We start from the raw sequence: 21,733 nt of genomic DNA, 5'->3' as shown, positions 1-21,733 counted from the left end.
AGGGGAGGGAACAGTGTTTTGTGGGGGCAACTGTATTTTTCATCCTATTTTGTTTATTTGTTCATGGTTGTGAAATAAGTAAAGTTGGGACTGAGATTATGACTCTATACTGTAAGGATTAGAGAAAGAAAAGAAAAAATTAGTTGAACCTTCCAGTATTTCAGAGTTCATCTTGGCATTTAACTGAGCAAATAAATGTGTTTTTAATGAAGAGTTCAAAAATATATTAGTTTTGTGGTTCAGCTGGGAGGCAAAAGCTGTGGTTTTGTTCACACTTAAAAGTTGTAGGCTGTGTTGCATTTTAATGATGCCATTTGAGCTGCCACAACCAGGGCTTTGCTTGTGTTTCTATGGAAAACTTATATTAAATAGGTTCAGTCGGGACATTAAAGAATTATCCCATAATGAAATGTGTCATAAGAAAAAATCAGTCAAAGTCATGTTTGGAAAACTTAGCCAGCCATTTATTAATTATTTACTTATTTTCTTCACTTGCCTGCCCTCCTGCAGTGTGTTTTGTGGGTGAGGCTCTTGGCATTTCTTAGCTGGAGGGTAGAGGCAAAACACCAGGTGGGGTAGTACCCGGCAGAGCAGCAGTGGGCTGTTAAAGCGAGCCCCTCTGGTCACCCCCACTCCCTGTGTGTCAGGTGTTTCTGTTGCACCTGAGCTGGGTCCCTCTGGATGGAGATGGGAGGCTCCCGTTGATGCTCGTGCCAAGTGGTTTGCTTCAGGCCATGTGTGTGGTGGCAGAGGGTATCTGCTTATCTCAAGTTAAAAACCCGATCCACGTAGTGTGATTCATGTTTCAACAACCTTGGGTCTGGTACTGCTTTGATCTACAGATCTTCTTGTGTTGCTCAAAGTTAGTTGCTTAATGTGGGGTATAGCCAGAGAGTGTCAGGAACATGGGAAGAGGAATCTAGGAAAATTTAAAAAACAAAAAGAACTCCCAAACCAACCAAGCACCTTTGCTGCCCCCCCAAAAATAACAATACACCAAATACACAAATACTAAAAACCCCCAAAGGCAAAACTTCAAATCAAAGAAAATTAGTAGAGCCAAAACTTCAAAATTTTGCACAGTCAATGTACAGGAGCTGTAATATATTGTGTTCCCCTTCTCCTTCCCCCCTCCGCCCCCCCGCGATTGTAAGGAAGTATTTTCCTTTTATTTTCCTTTGATGCCACAGCCTAAGTTGAGCAACAATAGTTTTAATAAGTAATGGGATGTGTGCCACTCCTCAGTGGGTGGGTGTTTGTATCTTTTTCTTGTACTGCAGATGGGTGGAGGAGCGCAAATGTTAGAGTGTGGTGCTGACACTTTGACCAGAAACTGCCTTTTTTCAGTTAGAAAAACATTGTCATATCCCCTTATTTTGTTCTTGTTCTTCTGGCAGGGTATGCAGTTACCGCTTCCTTGGTTTTTACTTGCAGTTTTGCTCTCTAATACTTTCTATCACAGCTCGTAGCTGTCCTGTTTTTGTTAACTTTTTGCTCTGAGGCACGGGGCGGACTGCCTGCCAGGACAGCCCCTGGTCTGGCTGCTGACATCCCTGAGGAGTGCTGCAACTCATCTGTTGGGTGTGATGGCTTTAATGCCTTTGCCAGGTGCATTACAATAGGGCACCAAACATACCTGTGCCTGATCTTGCAGGAGGGCAATGCAGGCAGTTAGTGGAGGGAGAAATTCCTTCTGTTCCCATACTTAATATTGCTCAAGGCTCAGGACTAGATTAAAAAGGGCGAGTAAGCAGAATGCCTGCCAGGGAAGCTAAGCTATTCGGGATTGTCAAGGAGAGGTCTGGAGGAATGTAGTGAGGAATTAAATCAGGAGCCACATGGAGCTTTCTCTCTATGCTTATTTTGTTTGCCCTCCTATGAATTTATAAGCATGCATGGTTCATAGAAGACCCTCTTGAATGAAGAAAGCATCAGTGTATAAAGAGAAATCAACACCTTAAGCCAGATGAATAAGCATGCATCTATCTGAATGTGTTTGTTGAAGTGTTTTTATTCCCAAAGCAGGATAGAGAAAATACTAATTAAAATTTCATTTTGTTGGTATTGGTAAAGTTGGTTTCCATTCATGTTAAGAGGGATGGCAAAATCAATTTTGAGAATATTCTTATAAATTTGTTTTTAGTTGTAATGCTTACTGCATTTATATCCTAGTATGTGCACATATAGCTGATACATTTCATTTTTACAGATATTAAATGAGAATTGTGGAATTTAAGGCTTTATACTCTGGATATATCCCTTGGTTGGGAGAGTTGCAATAAAAATAAAATACACCCTTCACTTACTTGCCAAAAATTAAATTGTAGCTCAAACATGAAATGCCTGATGTCACTCCTACTACCTAAATAGCACTCCTTTCATTTTTTTAGGAGCTTGTGATGTCATCAGCTGAAGCGAAAACATCTACCTCATGACCTGGCATGTAAGTGAAGGAGGAACTGATACTTAAAAATAAATAAATAAATGTGTGTGTTGGTATTTACAATGTGTAAATTGAATCTATATACCTTCAACTTTCAGATGTCACCTTTTAAATGAAAGCTTTCTGAATTTTTAAAGGAATATAAAGTCTTTTAAAGAGGAGGAAGTCATAAAAGAAGCTGTTACCAGTAACGTTTCAGCCTGCAGAACTCCTTAATAATCTCAGTTAAAATCTATTTTATGTATCCCATAATGCTTGAAATGCTGGTAAGCATAGATGGAATAATTTTATCTTACCTCAATATTTACACGTGCTCCTTCAACCCATTTTTATTCTGTGCTTCTTTTCTGGATATGAATTCTGATAGTTGTGATGAATGCATACTATACACGGTGATACCCTTCCTAAAATTAAATACTCTGCTTGCAGAAGATTTAGATTCTTGATATACTCAAGATACTTCATAGTGAACTTCCTGCAGCTTTGTGACACTTCTATTTTATTCCCTTAAGTAAGCAAAAATATTTCAATCCTCTGCAGAGGCATTTATAGATTTTTTTTTTTGTCTGCCCACTCTCTGCTTTTCTTTTATGTGGCTTTAGAGGATTAAAGTGCAGTCATTGCTTTGAGGGGCCAATGTCAGCAGTGAGCTGAGTGTTCCTAATTGGTGCCAACACCTGTCCCTCATTATGAAGCCTTGTTCAAGCTGTCCGGTGAACCGAGGTAGCCGGTCTCCCCTGCATGTCTCTAATGTGATTATAAAGCCCTCTCCTCATGCAAGTTTTATTACTTATTCAACTTTTGGACTGATGTGGAAAGTGAAGCTAAGCTGAGCCATTTGGCTGGCTACCAAAGATCATAAGGAGTGCCAAAGAGAAGGGATTCACTCATCTCAATTTCAAGAATTTTAGTTCAAAGGTTGCTTCTGCTTTGACTGTTTAAATTTTTAAAAAAGGGGGGGGGGAGGGGAGGACTGGTTTTTTTTTGGTTTTTTTCTAGTTTTCAACGTCAAATAGTCTGAATTTAGAGACCAGATCTACAGACTCCAGCTGAGCTGTGAACATCTGACTGCAGCTGCTATTGTGCATAACCCATTGATTTTCTGCAAATAGAGCTTTGGCCTTGACTACTCTTGCACCATCGCTTTGTCTTCAGGGGGTCAGGGCGTAGCAATTCTTTTCTACACAAAACCAGCATCAGCCTCTCCTCCCACTTGATTCTGTACTGTTAGCAGGGCTACGATGCATTGTGCTTTGCCATTGCAGTTGGAAGAGATGACCTCAGACAGATTTCACCAATGAAATTAATGGCTCAGATGAGATGGATCACTATCATGTTTGGGCTTTACAGGCAAAAGTTTAAGCGTGGTTACGTTTTTCTAAGTAGTTTAAGTAAGTTTTTAAGCGTTTAGCTTGTAGAATTCAAGTGTGCAGCAGTACAGTGCTGGCTGGAGGTTTTGGGTTATTTCCCTATGAGGGAGGAGAAAGACAGAATAACTTCAAATGTGTATCTTGGAAAGGTTTGAGATAATAAACCTGTAAGAATCATACGAGAACCCTGTTAGTTATCCAGATTTGGAAAGCCGTAAGAAAATGAAAGTGTAGTGGATTCTTAAACTTCAGACGTGGAATTGGAAGGATAGTTATTAAAGGGATTGAATATCTGCAGGATAGAAGAGAACCCAAAAGAAAATCCTGAGTGGATAGAGCCCTAATATGCATCTAGGCTATATTTGTACAATTGTTTATTTGATTTCTCCTTAAAAAAAAAAATAAAAATCAACAACTCAATTACACTGGGAATGATCTAATTTTTTACTTAATAATTTTGACCAGAATGGTTCCATGAACAGCAATCAACAAACTTTAAGGGCAACAGTATGTCAAGTGTTAGAATCTCTGCTGGTTGTGCTCATCATAATCAAAATCTCATCTAATAAAAATTCTCATTTCGATATTTATCATGGCCCTACAGACACCCATCTGATCTGTAGTCCACAGAGGTCAGGTTAGGAAGTGATCTATTAAAAAACAATGAAATCCATAGCACAGAGAGGAATTATGAGTTATGAGTATGTCTGGTTTCGGATTATTTCCCTTACTGAATTAGGCCAGTTGCTTTCTCCAGTAATGATCAGCAGTGGACACCTAGGGAAAGGAAGCATTATAAAATTCTATTGACTCTGTTTCTTGTAAAATTTTGGTTTTGGGACTTCCAGCAGATTGACATGACATTGTGTTTAATAGCCCTTGTTATCCATTATGCCTAATTTTCTTTAATCTCTTTGCTTTTCAACCTCTACGATATCCTATAGCATGGAGTTTCTCAAAGTCATTTTGTACATAATGACTTTTTTTTTTTCTTCACTTAATTACTTTCCCTTGAAGTTTCTTCTGTAACTTTTTGTGTCCCTTGCTTTCTGGGCTATGAGAAGCAGTGAGTAGTCTCTTCATCCTGTTGCTTCTCTTTGCCACTTAAAACAGATCTCCCCTCTTCTGCATCCTCCTTTCACAGATAGTCTCAGTCTGTTTCATTTCTTACCCTAAAGCCATGGCAAACTTTATTCTGGAGTTGGGGTTTCACATTCTGCAAATACTTCTCCAGTGGTGTTGAGGGGAGCTAGAAGATACTGTGTCATAGGTTAGCAAGCATAGTCCCAGAAGGGATGTCCTTGCTAAGGGGTGCTTACAGCTTCCTCTGGGACTTGATAGAACCTATCAGTGGCCAGTTTGAATATGGACAATTCTTTAAGCCGCTTAAAGTTGTGACCACCTCTGTGATCCACACTTAAGAATAGAAACCCTGAGGCAGACTTTCTCTCTCTCATTTCCGGCGCTGGCACAGGTGGCTTCGGGCCCGTGCGGGCCATGGCCATCCTGGAGTCGATGGACCTGTTCCACACATGGAACCCCCTCCCCCCAGCCACCCCCCCCTCCACTGCCATAAGCCACATTCCAGCTGCAAGGCCTAGGTGAGATTAACCCTTTTAGTGCTGTGAAGAGCTGAAAACCTGAGGAAGGAGAAAGAGGAGATGCTTAAAGCTGAAATTCTGTTGTGAAGCTATGATATATCAAGAGTATCCCATTGTAATTCCATGAAGATATGGGGGGTGGAGTGTTCAACTCGTAAGCAGAAGCACCTGCGCTGAGATAGGCAGATGCTGACGCAGCTGTAATTTCATGAGAAGTTTGGCCAGGGAGAGATGGAAGCAATGAGGACTTTTGCTCCAAATGGGAAAGGAGAAACCTCAGTTCCTAGAAATACTCCCAGAGATAGTCCTAAAGATGAAGATGAAGAAGACCCTTTGCTCCCAGGGAAGGAGGAGGGCCTCTGTTCTTAGAGATGAAATGCTCCCAGAGATGGGTGAAGAAAACTTTTGTTTCTGAACGGCTCAACCTCAAAATTGTACCCCAAAAACTTCAAGAGTGGACCCTCGAAAGCAGTTGCAGGAAAAGCTGCAAGTCAGGGGAAGGGACTCACATGCGAGCAGAGAGACTCCTCTTCCTGAATGGACTGAACAAAGTTATTTGGAAGTGGGCGGCTGTCTCGTTGTGATAATGTGTTCATAGCCTGGGCAAGAGAGACTCCTCTCCCTAAATGGACTAAACAAAGTTATTATGGAAGTGGTAAACAGACTGAACATCTCAAGGGTTGTCTTTTTACACTGTCAGTGGGAGAAGGGAGGAAAGTGGGGGGAGGAGAAGAGTTCTGAAGGTGTGGTATAATTTCTTTTCTTCTTTTAGGTCTGTTAATAAACTTCTTTATATTCTTTCAAGTTTGGTGCCTGCTTTGCATTTCTCCTAATTCTTATCTCACAGAAGATAAACAGTAATGAGTATTTTGGACCAAACCACTACACTAAATTGGTGTTTCTGCCCGGTTACAAACCCAACCCACTACATACTTTCTTGTACTTAGCCTGAAAGAGGGATCCACTAATGTTGTTCATCCATAAAGCTTTCTCTGTGTGGCTGAGTGGGTGTAGCAAATGAAACCAGACAGGCTTGTGTTGGTGCTTGTTGCTGCTGCTCTTAGGCCTTCCCAGAAGGATGTCTCTCTTGCAGCTCTCTGTGCTGTTCTCCTCCTACAGTAGTTTGCTACAGGTGATTTGGGAATGCCCAAGTACCTTATTTTTAAAGACATTCAATTAGTGTGTGTGTTTTCATCTTCTTCAGACCTTCTAGAAGTGTCTCACAGGTGCTGTGGCGGCGTATGTACTAACGGGAAATCATAGTTGGCATTGGGATAGGCAACAGCACTCTGCCTCACTGGCAGGGATGTCTGAGGGAGCAGCTGCACATGCCTGATCTGTGATCTGCTCGCAGATCGCAGCTTCTGTGTGAACAGCCAGTCACTTCTGGTGTTGCAGAGCTGGGGAGGTGGATGGCCAGAGTCTGGGGTGGCTTTATTCTGCCCCACTCCAAACGCAGGCTTGGTTGTGCCTTCTCTCCTTTGCAGAGCCCCTGGTAACTGGTATGGCTACAGCCTGCCCCACGTCCTGAAGCTGGGCGAGGTAAGAGCCTGCAGAGAAGGCAGCTTCTTTACAGGCCTATGAAAAAGTCCCTGACCAGGTGGAGTTGCATGTACAAAACATATCAACTGCAGGTTTTGCATTGCATCATGGAGTCTTAAGAGTGATGCTGCTATAAAGGTGGTTTTGTTTGTTTTGTTTAGTTTCATAGTTGAACTTTCAGTTGGAACCTCTTTTTTCTCTCTGTTTCTCAGCAGATATTTTATTACTCCTCTTGACAGCATGGGATTAAATTGCAGCAGCTGCAGCATCTTGTAGCTCTTACCATATGAATAAACATGTCGTGAAACACATCTCTACTTCCATGGCTTGTAGGCATTTCCATTCTTCTGAGTACAGGAGTGCAGAGTGGACAAGAGACTTGCTTTGGAAGCAGACTCATTACCTCACACCTTGGCAGCTTTGGAAGGTCAGCTGTGATAGTTCCTTATCCTCAGGGAATGGAAACAAGGGTGAGAACACTCTACTTTGTGTCCACCTGTTCATGTCCCAGTGTTCTTTGTGACCCACCCTGTGGGTTGACACCTTTCCTCCTGGGCCAAAAATGCCACCTCTGTCAGCTCAGCTTCAGCACAGTTTGAGAAGGACATGCTTTCTATTAGGAACTGTAGAATGATGATGGTCTAGTCTTACTTATTTAAATCCTGTTTATTTCCACAGGACAGAAGAGGAAGGAGGAATTTAGAGGAATGTTAATAGTCAGTCCTGATAAGTGTGTCCCTCATTAAAAAATATAAAAGTACTTTGGCTTCAACTCGGCCATTTGATGAGAAATTGAACCTTATGTGGTTTTCAGGATGCATCTCTTGACTGCTTTCCCAAACAAGATGTGGTATTTTTGAAACCTTGGGAAAATACAATCATCCTTTCCTCTTTTCAGGGTAGCGTCAGCCCCAGTGGACAAGTCTGTTATTTATTTAGTATTGCTGCACCTCATGTTATGACAGAGAAAAATTCTTTTCTTTGACTCTACTTTGTACATAAAATGGACAAACGTCAGTTGACCACGCTATCTCTTTCATAATGTTTTTTTCCCCACCTCAATTTGATGATATAGAGAAACCTGGAATGGCATTTATTTTTATAAATCTATTTTAAATCTCTTTGGCTAAAAGACCCTCTGTGTCCTTTGATGCGTTGTATATTACGAATTGTAGTACATAATTTTAGTTTAATTGACCAGACATTAAAGTTAATTTTAATTCCTTAGTTATTAAGACAGATATTTTGTCTCCTCAAAAGGTTTTTTAAACTAAAAATTATTTTAAGGAACTTTATAGTAAATGTTTTCTCCTGCTGTGATGTGTTCCGGTTTGGCCTCAGTGTCAGGGTGTTTTGATACAGAGAACCAAAATAATCGTGCAATTGCATATATACGTGTTGTGTGAAATGCTAGAAAATGTAGTAGAATTCAACCAGAGATTTGAAATATTCCAAATACTTTTTAGAGTTCTGGCTGTGACAGTACATTCCCTTTAATTTCTCCTATCCAGTGGTCCCCCCAGTGCACTCTTCTTACTTGAAGAAAACTTCAGTGTCCAGATTGTTTATTTCAACTTGTAAATGACAACCATTTCTTGTCAGATAAGGAAAGAAATTATCAACTTAATGTTTTCTGTAGGAAAATATTTGTGTTCTTACTTTCTTTGAGTAGAGTATAAAAATGCATATTGATGTTTTCCGCCTTTTACAATCCCTCAAGTTTTGTTGGTGATAAAAAATTTTGCAGTGAAATGGTTAGCCTCTTCAAAGCATTATAAGCAAGAAAAAAATGAGTCAAAACAGATAAAATATTTAATGCAGGTCGCTGTTGATTCTTTTATTTGAGATTTGGAAAGAACAAAGCAAGAACAGTGAAACCTACTTTAATATATTTATTAGGGAGTACCAAAAAATTAAATTACTATTTTAAGCAAGTGTTTTGTAGCATATGAGGACTTTTGCCTATGCTATTAATAGAAGAGTTGTTTTTCATAATCCCAAATAGTGCATACATTTCTAGATCCTTTCTTCTTTGATAATATTTCCTGCTTGTGATCCTAGCTGCAGTACTAGTTCCTGCACCTGTATTTTGTCATGAAAGCATGCATTAGTACAGCTGAAGAACAGAGAAAGATGCAAGTGGGCAACTGCTGGCAGCATCAGGCACATGGGGCAAAGTGGGCTTCACTTGAACTAGTCTAATACTGGTTATTGCTTAATTTTCACGTAAGTAGCGACACTTCTGTGGGGTTTTCTTTTCTCCTCATCTTCCCCCTCCCTGCAGTTTCATCACTGTGCAACAGCAGGACAATACTTAGTGACTTAGTGCATCACAGGGATTTTTCTGATTTTTCTTCTGTTTGTTTCCGCATGTGCATCAGCAGGAAGGGCAGTGAGTGGCAAGGTTGCAGAATATGCGCTTGAGAGACCTGGATGCAGCTGCCTGCTGGTGCTGGAGGCTCCCGGAGTGATGTATGGCTGCTCTGCGCTGCAGCTCTGAAATGTCAGGGCTTTCAGTGCTTGCTTAATATGAGCTTATCATGAGGGTAGATACAGTGAAGACTGAAAAACACTTAGAGCCAAGGTAACGTGTATCATACCAGTTCTTAAAATAGAAAGCCCAGCTATGCGCTCAGAGGTTTTTCTGCTCAGTCATATCGGTGAAGTGTGTGCTGCTCCTATTTCTCGCCAGTGCTTGGCGTGCCCGTGACTGCAGTCTCCTTGCAGATAAAAGGCACGTGGCTGTCTTTAGGTGTCGAACCCCCTGGGCAGTCAGCCCCTTGTTTGCCTGGCTTAGCACAGGGTGTGATGACCTGTACTGGTCCATTTTTAGTAGCAGTGCATCTGTATCAGTCTTTCTTCAAAGCAGACGTTGTCCTTAGCTTCATTTAATAAGTGGGCTTGTGGGGTTTTCTTTTCTTCTTTTGTCCCTTGGTTCTTGAATGTCTTAGTGTTAAATCAGGTATGAATTTTCTTCCAAGGAAGCCCTGTAAGACAGGCAGCACATGATCAATAACTGCATCTCCCCAGCTGAGGGCTCTTCTGAGCAAATGAGCTTCCTGAGCAGGAGTAACTGGGGTTGTTGCTTTCCATGGCACTTAGTGCAGGTGTGGTTAGAGGGCCGTATGTGAACTGGTCCTGCCTCTTGGGTGCTTCCTTCAGGGATCAATTAGCTGCTGTGTTGTTTCCAACAGCCTGACAAGAGACAGTTTGTGTGCTGCTGACCTGAGGAAGTGAGAGCTGTTGTGGCTTCCCTCTGTTGACAATGTCCTGCTGGCCACCTCAGCAGGTGGTGGTGCTTGTGTGTTCGATATCACTGTGACTTGCTGTTGGGAACTTGTTCCTCGTTTCATCATGCTGGGGACTTTGTTGCTCTCCCAGAGGGGGGACCTACAGCAGCAGGATGAACCTGGCTGGGGTGGGCAGGCACAGTACACTGCTGAGGGCCATGACTCCCTTTCCTGAGGGATGTACCCTCATTTTAGCCTTTTCTCTGCCTGGGAGTGATGCCAGGGGAGGGTGAGAGGAGCTGGGAGGTGTGTGTGAGGAGTGTTCACCAGGGTGCAGCCGGGCAGAACACACTTCAGGCGTGTAAGCGTGGCAATGCCAGGCAGCACCAGACTGGTTGTGGTTCTAGGGCAGGAAGTGATTTTTTTCTTCCTTTTTTTATTTTGTATTAAAAGCAGACTTCCATTCAAGTGCAACATGGTGTTTTGAAGGAAATAATTTTGTGTGTCCAAATCTCTGCTGCTGTTTTAGGAAAATGATAGTCCTGTTGATAAACAGCTGGTATAAAACTAGTGTTGTGTTCAGGAGTAGAAAATTGATAATGAGGACTGAAGCAGAGAGTAGCTCAGAACCTCATACACAGTGGTGTATTTGCTTGAATTAAAGACAGTCTGATGTTGTTTATTTTTGTTTTAATTGACTGCCCAGATCAGTATCGTCTTCAGGATACTAATGCTAAAACTGCGTGTTTAATGGACAGAAATATTTCCATGTCAGCCTGACCCACTTGGCTCCTCTGTGTACAGGCCAACATGTGTAGCTTGCCTCAAAGATGAAAATAAGGCTGCTCAGTTACTGCTGGGTGTCAGGAAAGCACTGGGAAGACAGTGCAGTTTAATTTCTTCGTAGCCTCTTGGAGAGTTTCTGTAGAGGTAATGGTGGCACTGCACGTGTTGACTTGTTCTTCTGAGGATTGCTGATTTTTAACAAGCTGCTTAGTGTGAGGCAATTTAGAAGGCCTCTGGTGTAAATCTGCTCCCCTACCCTTGCAGTGGGTCAGTGCATGGATGTGGTACCAGAAATTAAAACTGTACTTCTGTTTTCAAGGTAGGAAAGGTGCTTGGGGTGTGCTGTATTTTATAGTGACATCAAAGCATGTTATAAATGTGAAGTAGCATCACTTACCCTCTTTTTATACTTGGAAGGCAAAGTGATGGTCATTAAGTACTTTGCACTAGACTGAATGATGGAACATCATGGTAGAAGGGCACATGAAATGATGTCAGGGTTCCCTTTTGGCCCATAATCCACAAATGAATGTGTGTGTGGGTGATTATATTTGGGGTTTCTTCATCCTAGTTTTATGATCTATCAGATGACTTCAGTCCAGAATTTAACAATTTCAGGAGATAAGTCATGTTGGAATATGATATTTTGGACTTATTTTTTTCTTCTCATTTTTAAACCTACAGTAGCTTTGAGGCAGCTGCCAAATTGCTTTCTATTAAGAGGTAACATACAAGGAAGACAGAGCTTGAGACTATGTCTTGTTGCTACTGCATTTCATATAGACCCATGTTATTAGCCAGATTTCTGTAATGTGCACTTCCTTGCTTGCTACAATTATTTATTGCCTAATGACAAAGGCATTGTCTGTTGCTGGTATTGCTGCTTCTAAAAATTGGTGCATTCCTCCTTTGTTGAATTACAGATCATTATGTTAATCAAGACTTAGTATGAAATAGTAGCAAGAAAAATTTTATTTTCTGGTAGGCCCTGAACAGTCTTCAGAAAATAATACATTATTTTATTTTGGGAGTTAGGGGAGACCGGGATAGACATGGTCACTCTATTGTGGGCTTCTTGAGTAGACTAGGAGTACACTATGAATTTTAAAGAATTTTGTAGTTAGAGTGAAATAAAAAAGCAATCACAGAATTGTTAATGTTGTTACTTTGTTTGCTGAACATCCTCTTCTGTGAATTGTTTAACGTCTCAAACCTTTTCAGTGTAGCAAATACTGCTAAAGCAGGTTCTAAGTGAGTATTTTTTCCAGTTTATATAGCCTTTTTGTGAGATTGGATAGGATATTAAAAAATAATAATAAAAAACCCAAACACGAGTGATCTCTCTTCCTCTAGTTATTTGAAAGGTTGTATTAACTCTATTCATATTTCGTAATTTCCCTGGCAGTTGACTATGAAATCTGACCTATTTAAGTGGTTTTACTGTACTACATTTCCTGGAGACCTTTCAAGATAATTTGCTTCCTAATCTAAATTTAACAGTTACATAAACCACATTTTGGAGACTTGGAAATTGCTACCTACTGCCTCTGCCTTTTTTTTTTGTAGACAAGCCATATTGTAAAAATGTAAGTACAGAATTTTCATCTGAAATTTGCATGTAGCTTGTCACTTGGTTTTCATACATAGATGCTGTTTTTCTTTTTAATAAAATAAAGTAGGTTACTTTTTGTCCCACTTGAAAATTTCCATAGTGTTGTGGCCAATTCCATTTTTGTCAGGCTATTTTAAGATGTGAAGAAGTAAAATATTGCAGGTCTAGGATATATTTGCTTTGCAGTTCCTTGAATTTTCTGGTTCTGTTTTTTCCATCTCTATAGGTCCTAACAGGTACTGAGTAGCATATGGATATGTTTAACCTTTGTCTGCAACAAACTGAAGCCAGGAAGAACTGCTACTCTTTGGAGATACTGTTTTGTTCAGAAATCTTGGCTGGCTCTAAGGATTCATTTTGTGTGCTTGTCACTGATGTCTTGCCTGATCTGCTGTACAAATTCAGACTCTGTGATACCTCATCCTTGTGTCTGCTGTTACCAATGAACTATCCAGAGGAATGTATTAAAAAAAGAGGCTAAATGTAATAGTTTATTTGGTAAATGTAGTTGTTTACTCTGATGCAAATTGAAAATGAAAAAATATTTGTTTGTCTTGTTTCTGCAGGTATTTGAAATGGGTTTTTGTTTTGGATAAGGCTCTGAAATTTTGTTACCTGTCTGCTACTTACATGTGCTGCTTGAGTGATTTTTTTGAATAATCCATGGTAAGTAGCTTTTCAAAAGTGGGAAGTGCCTTAAGTCAGTGCAACACTGATTTTCCTCAGGGTCAGGAGGGAATGGTGGTAGAGGCAAATGGCTGCTTCTTGTTCACTTTATCAGTGCAGATACTTGTGAATAAGCAAAATGGATCAAATGAAACTTAGAAATGATTCATTACCTACATATCCCTTAGATTTATGGAAATACCAGTGTTACCGTCTTAAGATTCTTGCACATGCTGGCTGAGGTGTTGATTCCTCTTAGCCTGAGATCCATGTTTTAATTTCAGCCAGGTGAGTGCAGGGTGGCTTTTTCTTGGCTTTCCTTGAAAGTGCAGTGATGTGTTGGATACAAGCATTGGTTCTGTCTCCAGGACAAAATTTCCCGACATGTACAGTAGCCTTCTGGAAGCCAGGGAAAGCTGGCAAGCGCAATGTTGCTGTCTGTGGCTGAGGTTTTCCTTGGGTGGTTTTCTGCTTAAACACACAGAAGTGTTCAGGGCATCTTGACCTGTGTTCAGTCGTTAAGGTGACAGCAGGGAATGAGGCTGATTTCTCTTTTTTAAAGTTGCAGTTCAGGTCTTAAGCTGTTTCAAGCAGATTGGGCATAAATGTGCAGCCATGGTTTGGCAAATCAGAAGTGCAACAGGTGTGGAATATGGTTCAAGTTTAGGAATAACTGTAGTAATTCATATTAAAAATGATGCCAGCAAATGTTTCATTGCAGTAATTGCCTGGAGAGTTGAACATCTTTTGTCTTGTGACATGATGATTTCTTAATGTTGCTTCTGTATTTTGGTTTTTATTTAGAAGATCCCTGAAGGTGGGCATCTTTAGAATTTGTATATGTTGTCGTACAAGTGATTGATAAGCTGTTAGTCCCTCTGTGATGAAAAAAAAAAAAAAAAGAAAAGAAAAAGATGATAATTTTTGAGGTAATCTGTGTTTGCCTATATGGCCTGTGTACTCTTCAAGTCCATAGCCAAAGCACCCCTGCTTACTTTCTAAGGTAATGAGAACCATGATCCAGTGACTGAGAAATAAGGATTTTCTCCAGGCATTTTGAGGGGGGTGGAGCCACATCTCTTCAGCTCTTCACCAACATTTCAGTCTTGAGTTGCTTTACTCTCTCCCTGGTTTTCTTAGCTTGTACGTTGGAACTACTAGAAAGTTTAAATCTTAAAAAACTTTAAGTCTATTCAAACAAGAAGTTCAGCATGCACATTTGCAAAATGCCTGGACAAACTGAAGGATGCCAGTCTGCTTTGGGGATTTAGGACTGAAGCTGGGAAAGTTTGACATCAATTTCCACAGTGGGGGGGTGATATGTGTGTGTCTCCTGTTTTTCTGAACTGAGCAGCTTCTGATTCTTCAAAGGCAGGTGAGGTGTGATGCAGGAGCTTTCCCACTGAAAGGATGTTACTTTGGGATCCCTCCCTAATGTCTAGGGAATGGAAGCATCATTATCAGTGAGCCTTTCTGATGAGCCCTCATGCTTTAGGGTGGAAATGAGCTGGAAGTTGTGTGTCAGTCCCAGTGTACACAAGGTACAGCAAAGGGGTTCTCCGTTAAAAAGAAGAGTGAAATCCCCTGTAGAGGTAGTCTCTGCTGAATGGTGCTGAGGGTCTGGATCCTCCTGCCTCACATGGGGACATAGAGTGAACTTGTAGCCTGTTAGTCACTTAAATAACCTGTCTTACCAAACACAGTACACCTGTAATTTTTTGTAACTGTGGATTTTTATTCACTGTTGATGTGGTAAATATTGCTGAAATCCAGTACTATTAACTATTCAGGGCTTTTTGCCCTCAGTGACTACTTTTTCTGTCTGCTATCATGGAGGTGTAAATCTCTTGCCTAAGCTGCTACAAATCCAGTTCTCAAATAGCAGCTTGTTACTTTTGTTTAGTTTTTGTTTGTTTGTTTGTTTTTCCACTCTCATGGAGTTGTTGGCAGAGGTGTGCTTTCTGTTCCGAAGTTTTCGTTACACTTGCCATTTCTGTGTAAGCTGTCTTTGAAGCGTAGACATCTCTGCTCTTCTTTCCCAGTTGCCCAGGCAGAAGTCCAGGCTTTCTGGGTGTTCTGTCCTGTAGTTGGCTCTCTCAACCTCATGTTTGACCCTACTTTGATTGCTCATGTTGTGCTCTGCAGATAGCTGTCCTTAGTACAGAATGAAAAGGTTTTATTGCTGCATGTTTATATAGACTCTAAGAGATGGGAATTGCCTGCCATAAGCTTTTGTCACCTTTTAACAATTGCTCAAAAATTCACCTGAACATAAAACCAAAGCAAGCAGCAAGCACTTTTATTTCTTGCTAAGACATGGAAGTGGGCAGTACTGCTTGGCTCACCTAGGTGCTTCTTTTTGTTGTCTCCCAACGTCTCATAAGATACCTGATGGCCTTTAAGCACAGGTTGTTTGGAAGTGAAGCCTGCCAGCAGATAAGTTGTCATGAGCAGAACCTGCTTTTTTTAGGAAGAGTTGCATGCTCCACGGGCCTGGGTTTGGCCTGGAGTGCAAGCTCTTAAACAGGCAGTACAATTTTATTTGCTCTTGATTAAAATCCATGCCTTTAAACTTTGCAAGTTGGCAATATGAAAATAGTCTTCTAGACCTGCCTTCATTACCCTGCAGCAAACCTCAAGTCTGGTATCGCCAAAACATGTAAAAAGACAAGTCCTTCTGACCCCAGTGCTTTCTACCTGTTGAACAGCTTTTGTCCAAGAGCTTAATGGAAGTTTCTTCATCTGTACAAGCGACCTTACATTGCTTGCTGGAAGCAAAGCCCTGTGGTGGTTTGGGTATTTAATTTTTGATGTTGGTCTTTTCTTGTACACTGGTCTGCACATACAGCATGGCTGCCTTGTCTCCCCTATGTTGCCTGAGCTGTGAGAAGGTGAATTAATGTGGAATTATTTGTTGTGTAATGGAATTTTATACCCTGCTTAAGTGATGATGCAAATTACCTTTGTCCTGTGTCTTTCTGTCTTCCCCCTCCCCTGCCAGGTTAAATACCTGACTCAGAAGTTCTGTATCTGCTTTCTTGAAAATGGGAAGCATTGCTTCCTTTGTCAGCTTTCAGGAGTGTGGACAATGTCTTTTTTTTGTAACAGGTTGAAAGGATTGATTTAAACTTCGAGTGATCACTGCATTTAGATTCAGTAAACTCACTCCCTTAAATACAAAGACTGCTGAAATTTTCCGCTAAATTAAACACTTGTGCTGCAAACAATTCAATTTCAATCTCTTCAAAGCCTTTGGGCAGGCTTCTTTTATCTGGAAATCTTGTTTATCCCGTGGTATTTGGATAATCTCAAGACCCATTGTACAGTAACTAATGTGGAGTGCTTATCAAATGGGATATTTAGCTGTGTTGCTTTTTTAATGGCGTGTGGTTATGTTTAAGCAATGAAGCTGCTTGTATTTCAGGTATAGGCAAGCTGGCACTTAGAGTACTGCAGACATTTCAGGTTCAGATATCTGTAGCTTACTTGTGCAGATCTGCTTAAAAACAAACAAAAAAAACTGAAGAGAGTTCTTGTCTATTCCTGCAGAATTACTTTTTACTTCTTTTCTCTATTGATTTTCTCATTCATTCCATTACAAACATAGGGGTGATTTTTATTTACTGCTATTAATTGTAAACTGTTATTGAACCTTATTTAACAAACGTAACATTGAATATTATAGAGTGGCAGGACTAATAAGAATGTATATGGATTTTTCTTGGCACTTGTTTAGAGTATGTATCTGATAACTGTTTTGATTTTTCTTTTAAGTAGAGGTGCAGAAATTTGTTTTTCCCTTCTCTCTGTAGCATTACATGGTCAAAAATGAATTTCAAAAAGTTCAATACCTTTTTTTAATGCAAGTGGTGCAGTGCCACTGAAGTATACTCTTGATCAATTCTCAAACTTCTGGAAACCACATTTCTTGTGAAATAAATGGTGATCAGTCACTACTTTCTATGATTGTCGCTATTTAAAATCTACCTCTTGCTTTGTATCGATGCCTTAGGGTTTCTTTGTGCTTTGTTTTGTTTGTTTGTTTGTTTAGGGTTTTTTAAGGTGTGTTATCATTCTAAATCCTTGCCTTGCTGTGCATCCACCTTATTTCCTGGCCTCCACCCGTCTCTCAGCTAGCTACTGCCACCATGGCAACTCTTCCTCCAGCTGAACAGATGGGACATTGAGTCGAGCAGTGCACCGCTCATGCCCTGCCGGGAATCAGCTGGCGGGTTGCACTTATTTTTGCAAAATTAAAAGCAAGCTCTGCCCAGCAGAGGCATGCTGGTTTTGGGGGTGCTCAGTTTCACAAATAATACTGTGATATAATAGTTGCCTGCAGAAATAAAACATAGTGACTGAACTGGGATTATTTCTATGCTTGAGACCTCTTCAGAGGAGCTTTGCCTTTAGTGTGAAGAACTTGGCATCAGCCAGCAGCTGGTGATTTTCTGGTAGAATGGTTGCCATAAACTTTTTTTTTTCTCTTTAGGATGCGTCAGGATGAAACGCCACAGGCATCTAAGCACCAGTGACAGTTCAGACAATGAGAGTAAGTAATACCTGCTAGTTTTCCTTTGGTCTATCACCCGCTTGTGGTTTCCTTGTGTGGTTTGAGGGGAAACTTTCACCTCTTAAAATTTAGAAGAAAAATGTTTCTTGATTGATTGCTTTTTGCATTTGTGGCCTTCAGTGTTCTGAACCATGTTACCAGAGGAAAATAAGGCAAAGGATCTTATAAGGGGAATTTTGAGTATACTTTAAATTTCCAGAGAAACTCATATCTTTCTCATTCATAGCTGGCAAGAAAAAATTTGTAAATCAAGAGAAATTTTACTGCCCAGGGTTCTATTCTGTGATTACTCTTTTAAAAAGCATCCTGTTGTCTCATGTTGTGCAGAGCTTCAATGTTATAATAGTTGGGGGTGGCAAGTTATTTGAGCATTGATGTGTTAGAATTATAATCAGTATATTGATTGTTATGTTATCTCATACTGGTTCTTGATCTACTCCACTTCAGTCTGTTAAATAATTTAGTAAAGTTACATTTTAAGTGTTCCTTGGCAGATGTCTTCCTGAATATCTTCCCATTTTATCTGCAAAAAACCCAAAACAGAACAACCCTGTATGGCAGGGTATTGTTTGTTTCTTATAAACCTATGCCTACCTAATAGCTCTATACATAATAATAATTCATTGCAAGTCATTGATGTATCCTCTGCTGAAATAACATTTTGCCAGAAACTTCCAAGATATCACCCTGTGGGTTTTTTGCATCTCTCATCAGCACATTTTGGTATCATTGCTTTGTTCTTTGGGGGGGGGGGAGGTTGAGCATTTTCAAACTCTGTTTTACTCTTCCTTCCACTTTGTTAGAAGGGAACTAAATGAAGGAAAGCAGTCTGTCTGCTTGTTTCTGTTTACTCATGCTTGCGTTGGGCAGAGCAGAATGTACCCATAAGCTTGGTGTGCTGTGGTTTTATAAAGAACAAGTGGAACAGGAGGAGCTGAAATTAAGCCTACAGACTGCCTAACAGGTTTTTTTTGCCCACATCTTGTCAAAAATTGTAATTCAAGAGATTGGAGCGACTTGTGTTTTACTGGAAAAATTAAATGAATTTAACTGAGCTATAATGATCCTTTTTAATTTCTTTTTTTTTTTTTTTTTTTTTAACAGGTCCTTCCACTTCCTTTTCTTCTTGTTCTAAATACAGGAGCAAGTCAAAAACACCAGCAAATGAACAAAAGAAGCCTGCTGAGGTAAGAACTGGGTTGGTCACTAGTAGTTTTCTGTCATGCAGTTTTCATGTTTCTGAGCCTTGAAGTAGTGAGCTATGAATCGGTTGCTGGTGAGTCCTTTTGCCACCTGTTAAATTCTCTGTGAATCCACATTTTCTTCACTGTGAGTATTACAGGAACTCTGGTGTTTGATGTACCAAAATGATTTACGGCATTTGCAGACAGTAACATGTAGTTTGTCCTTTCCCTGAAATTTTAGTATCATTTTGAAATTGGCAAAAGCTGGTATGGTCTTAGGATTCGAGAGTATAGCACAGAAAAGTGGTTCATATATGTTTGGGAAGGCTACTGTCTTTCTGCTTTAGGATTAAACAGTGGGACAATTAAGTGGGTAGGATATGTATATGCAGTGTTTGCTCTGCTACTTTGTTACTCTTGGCTTTTTACTGTCAGCAAAGCTTTTTTTTTTTTACTCTGCTGTCTCCACCTGTTAGAACCTCAACACCTATCACCACTGTTACTGGACCTGTATTGACCCATTTAATAAATTGGCATTCATGCACAATTCGGTGCCCAAAGCCATCCTGTCAACCACTCCACTGGTAGCCCGTCGTAGTGGAATATTTGTTGGCTGCCTTCTTCAGATTTTATGCTTGCTTTCTTGAGGGCTGAAGTCAGATACTAACTGCAAATAGGAGAAATATTTCTTGTAGCTAATTCCCCTTACTTGTTATCACATTGCCTCTGAATGAGTCCTTCAGAATTTTGGTATCACTGCTGAAAAAAGACTGACAAAACCCACTTTATTTCTATAGAATTTAAAGTTATGTCCCAGAAGTTGTGTACTTTACCAGCAGCTTTTTACCTGAGTGGTTACTTACTGCTGTGCAAGGTTGTGTGAAATGTGTGGATTGTGCTCCTATAGCTTAAGCTATTCAGCAAACATACTTCATGCTTCTTTTCTAAATGCTGCTAACTAGATGGGTTTGTTTTGGTAAGAACAAGGTAAATGATACAGAATGTGTCATTTCTTTGGGAGCTTAATTCTTACTGCAAGTCAATTCAAGAAAACTCACTTATTTCTAAAATAAAATGCTAAAAAAGTTCTAAAAAATAAAATTGTCTAGAACTAGCTACATAGTGTTTTATTTGCAGCCACCAAGAAGGTTAAGAAAAGCCCACTAAGCTTTTTGCCTTTAAAATGTTATGAGGATTATGGTTCTGTAAGAATTTTAATCTTAAGACAGCTTGTGGCTACTGAGGTCTTGTAAGTGTTGCTCATGTGTGCCTAGGCAGTAGCTTTGTTACCAGTCAAGCTGTGCTAATGGGAGCTGAAGCACATACATTGCCAGGCTTGTTGGTGTTTCACATACACTTCAGTGTTAGTCCCTTCCCAGTCCCTTCTTTCTGCCCAGCCATCCGGTTTCCTTGTTGTATGTCTTCGCCTTAGGGATTGCCCTATTACAGCCTTCTTTGAGTTTGTTGCATTCTGTCTCTATGTGCATATGTACATTAAAACAATAATTATGAAGATGTGGTCCAGGTATGTAGCGTACAAGTGTTGTTTACGTAACCTATAGGAATTAAAATGAGCAGTGTTTTCAGTTCCTCCTTTTGAGATCATCTTCGCTGCTTTCCACCAGTTCCAAGGCAAAATCTTGATTCCTTTAATGCTTGAAAACATAAAACTTGGAAGAACAAAATCTGGAATATACACTTGAAATTTAAAAAGTCTATTTCATAATGTAATCCTTCTAATAATACTAGAATCTCTTTGTCATATTTGATTTAAGATCCCCCTCCCAGGGGGGGAAAAAGAAGGGAAAAAAAAAAAGGAATGAAATTGCAAACTTTAGAATACATACTCTTTGGAAAGAGTGTCCTGAGTACAATATTTAAAAGATCTCTGAAACAAATTAAGTTCTCCTGGAAAGGGAATGGAAGGGAAGGTGACAGTAGTAAGCTCTACCTCTTGTACATAAGACTTCTGGCTATTCTTACATTTTTCCTTTTCTTCTGCTAAAAGCAAGTGCTCCCTCCAACCCCTTGAAAAGCATATGCTGGCAAGTGTATTATATGAAATGCTTTTGTCAGCAGAGCATTGAAATTGATTACTTATGCATCAAGTGGTGACAAGGGTGCAAAGCAAATACTGAAAAGGGACCCCACTATACACCCTTCCGAAACTCATGTTGTAACAAGCTTTTTGTAGTAATAGTTGTCTAATATCTATTAGATAGAAATTTAAATTGTCAGGCTGACAGCATCTCTTTAGCAAGGCCTCTCTGTAACAAGTTGGCATTGCTCTTCTTTCATTCACCTCTACTTGCCAGGCAGCAGGCTGTTTCTTGAGTTAGTGATGCAGAAAATCTAGAAGGTCAAAGCTATAAATAGCTGTTTGGGAATATTTTTGTTCATGGTTCATTTTTCTTTCATGCCAGTAAGCCTTGCTTCTTCAAATAAATTGCATGTGAATACTTAGACTTTCTTCCCCTTCCTCTACCATTACCAGCCCAACCTGAGTACCTGGGTTCTCTCCAAATAAAAGCTTGGGTTTGGTACTCCAACAAGCAAGTAGTGAGTGTATGTGCCAGTGTCCTCTGAGGTTGGCTGTAAAAAGTGATGAGTGGCTGCATCTGAGGACTGCTCTGCCTTGAATTGCCTTCCCGATGCTTTAAAATCCAGGTGGATTTGGGAATGGCCTCAGTGGAGTGAGGTCATCTGGTGTTACTGCCAGGCCAAGA

At 40.2% G+C, this 21,733-nt stretch overlaps 1 protein-coding gene across 3 annotated transcripts in view; it reads left to right on the top strand.

The window, feature by feature from the left end:
- JADE3 (jade family PHD finger 3) overlaps positions 1-21,733 on the top strand; it is a 65,816-nt gene that overhangs the window by 14,883 nt on the left and 29,200 nt on the right. The window contains exons 2-4 of one of the 3 annotated variants that reach the window (XM_048324534.1): positions 2,391-2,443; positions 17,743-17,802; positions 18,928-19,010. In XM_048324534.1, coding sequence (XP_048180491.1) covers positions 17,754-17,802; positions 18,928-19,010 — 132 coding nt within the window. In that variant the 5' untranslated portion in view covers positions 2,391-2,443; positions 17,743-17,753. Of the gene's footprint in view, positions 1-2,390; positions 2,444-9,521; positions 9,541-17,742; positions 17,803-18,927; positions 19,011-21,733 lie in introns of those variants that run through there. The other 2 variants (XM_048324543.1, XM_048324551.1) reach the window with 2 other exon arrangements.

The sequence above is a fragment of the Corvus hawaiiensis genome, chromosome 2, assembly GCF_020740725.1.
Source record: "Corvus hawaiiensis isolate bCorHaw1 chromosome 2, bCorHaw1.pri.cur, whole genome shotgun sequence".
NCBI classification, from domain to species: Eukaryota; Metazoa; Chordata; class Aves; order Passeriformes; family Corvidae; genus Corvus; species Corvus hawaiiensis.
Note: the sequence above shows the minus strand (reverse complement) of the source record. Positions and strands in the feature narration are given on the sequence as shown.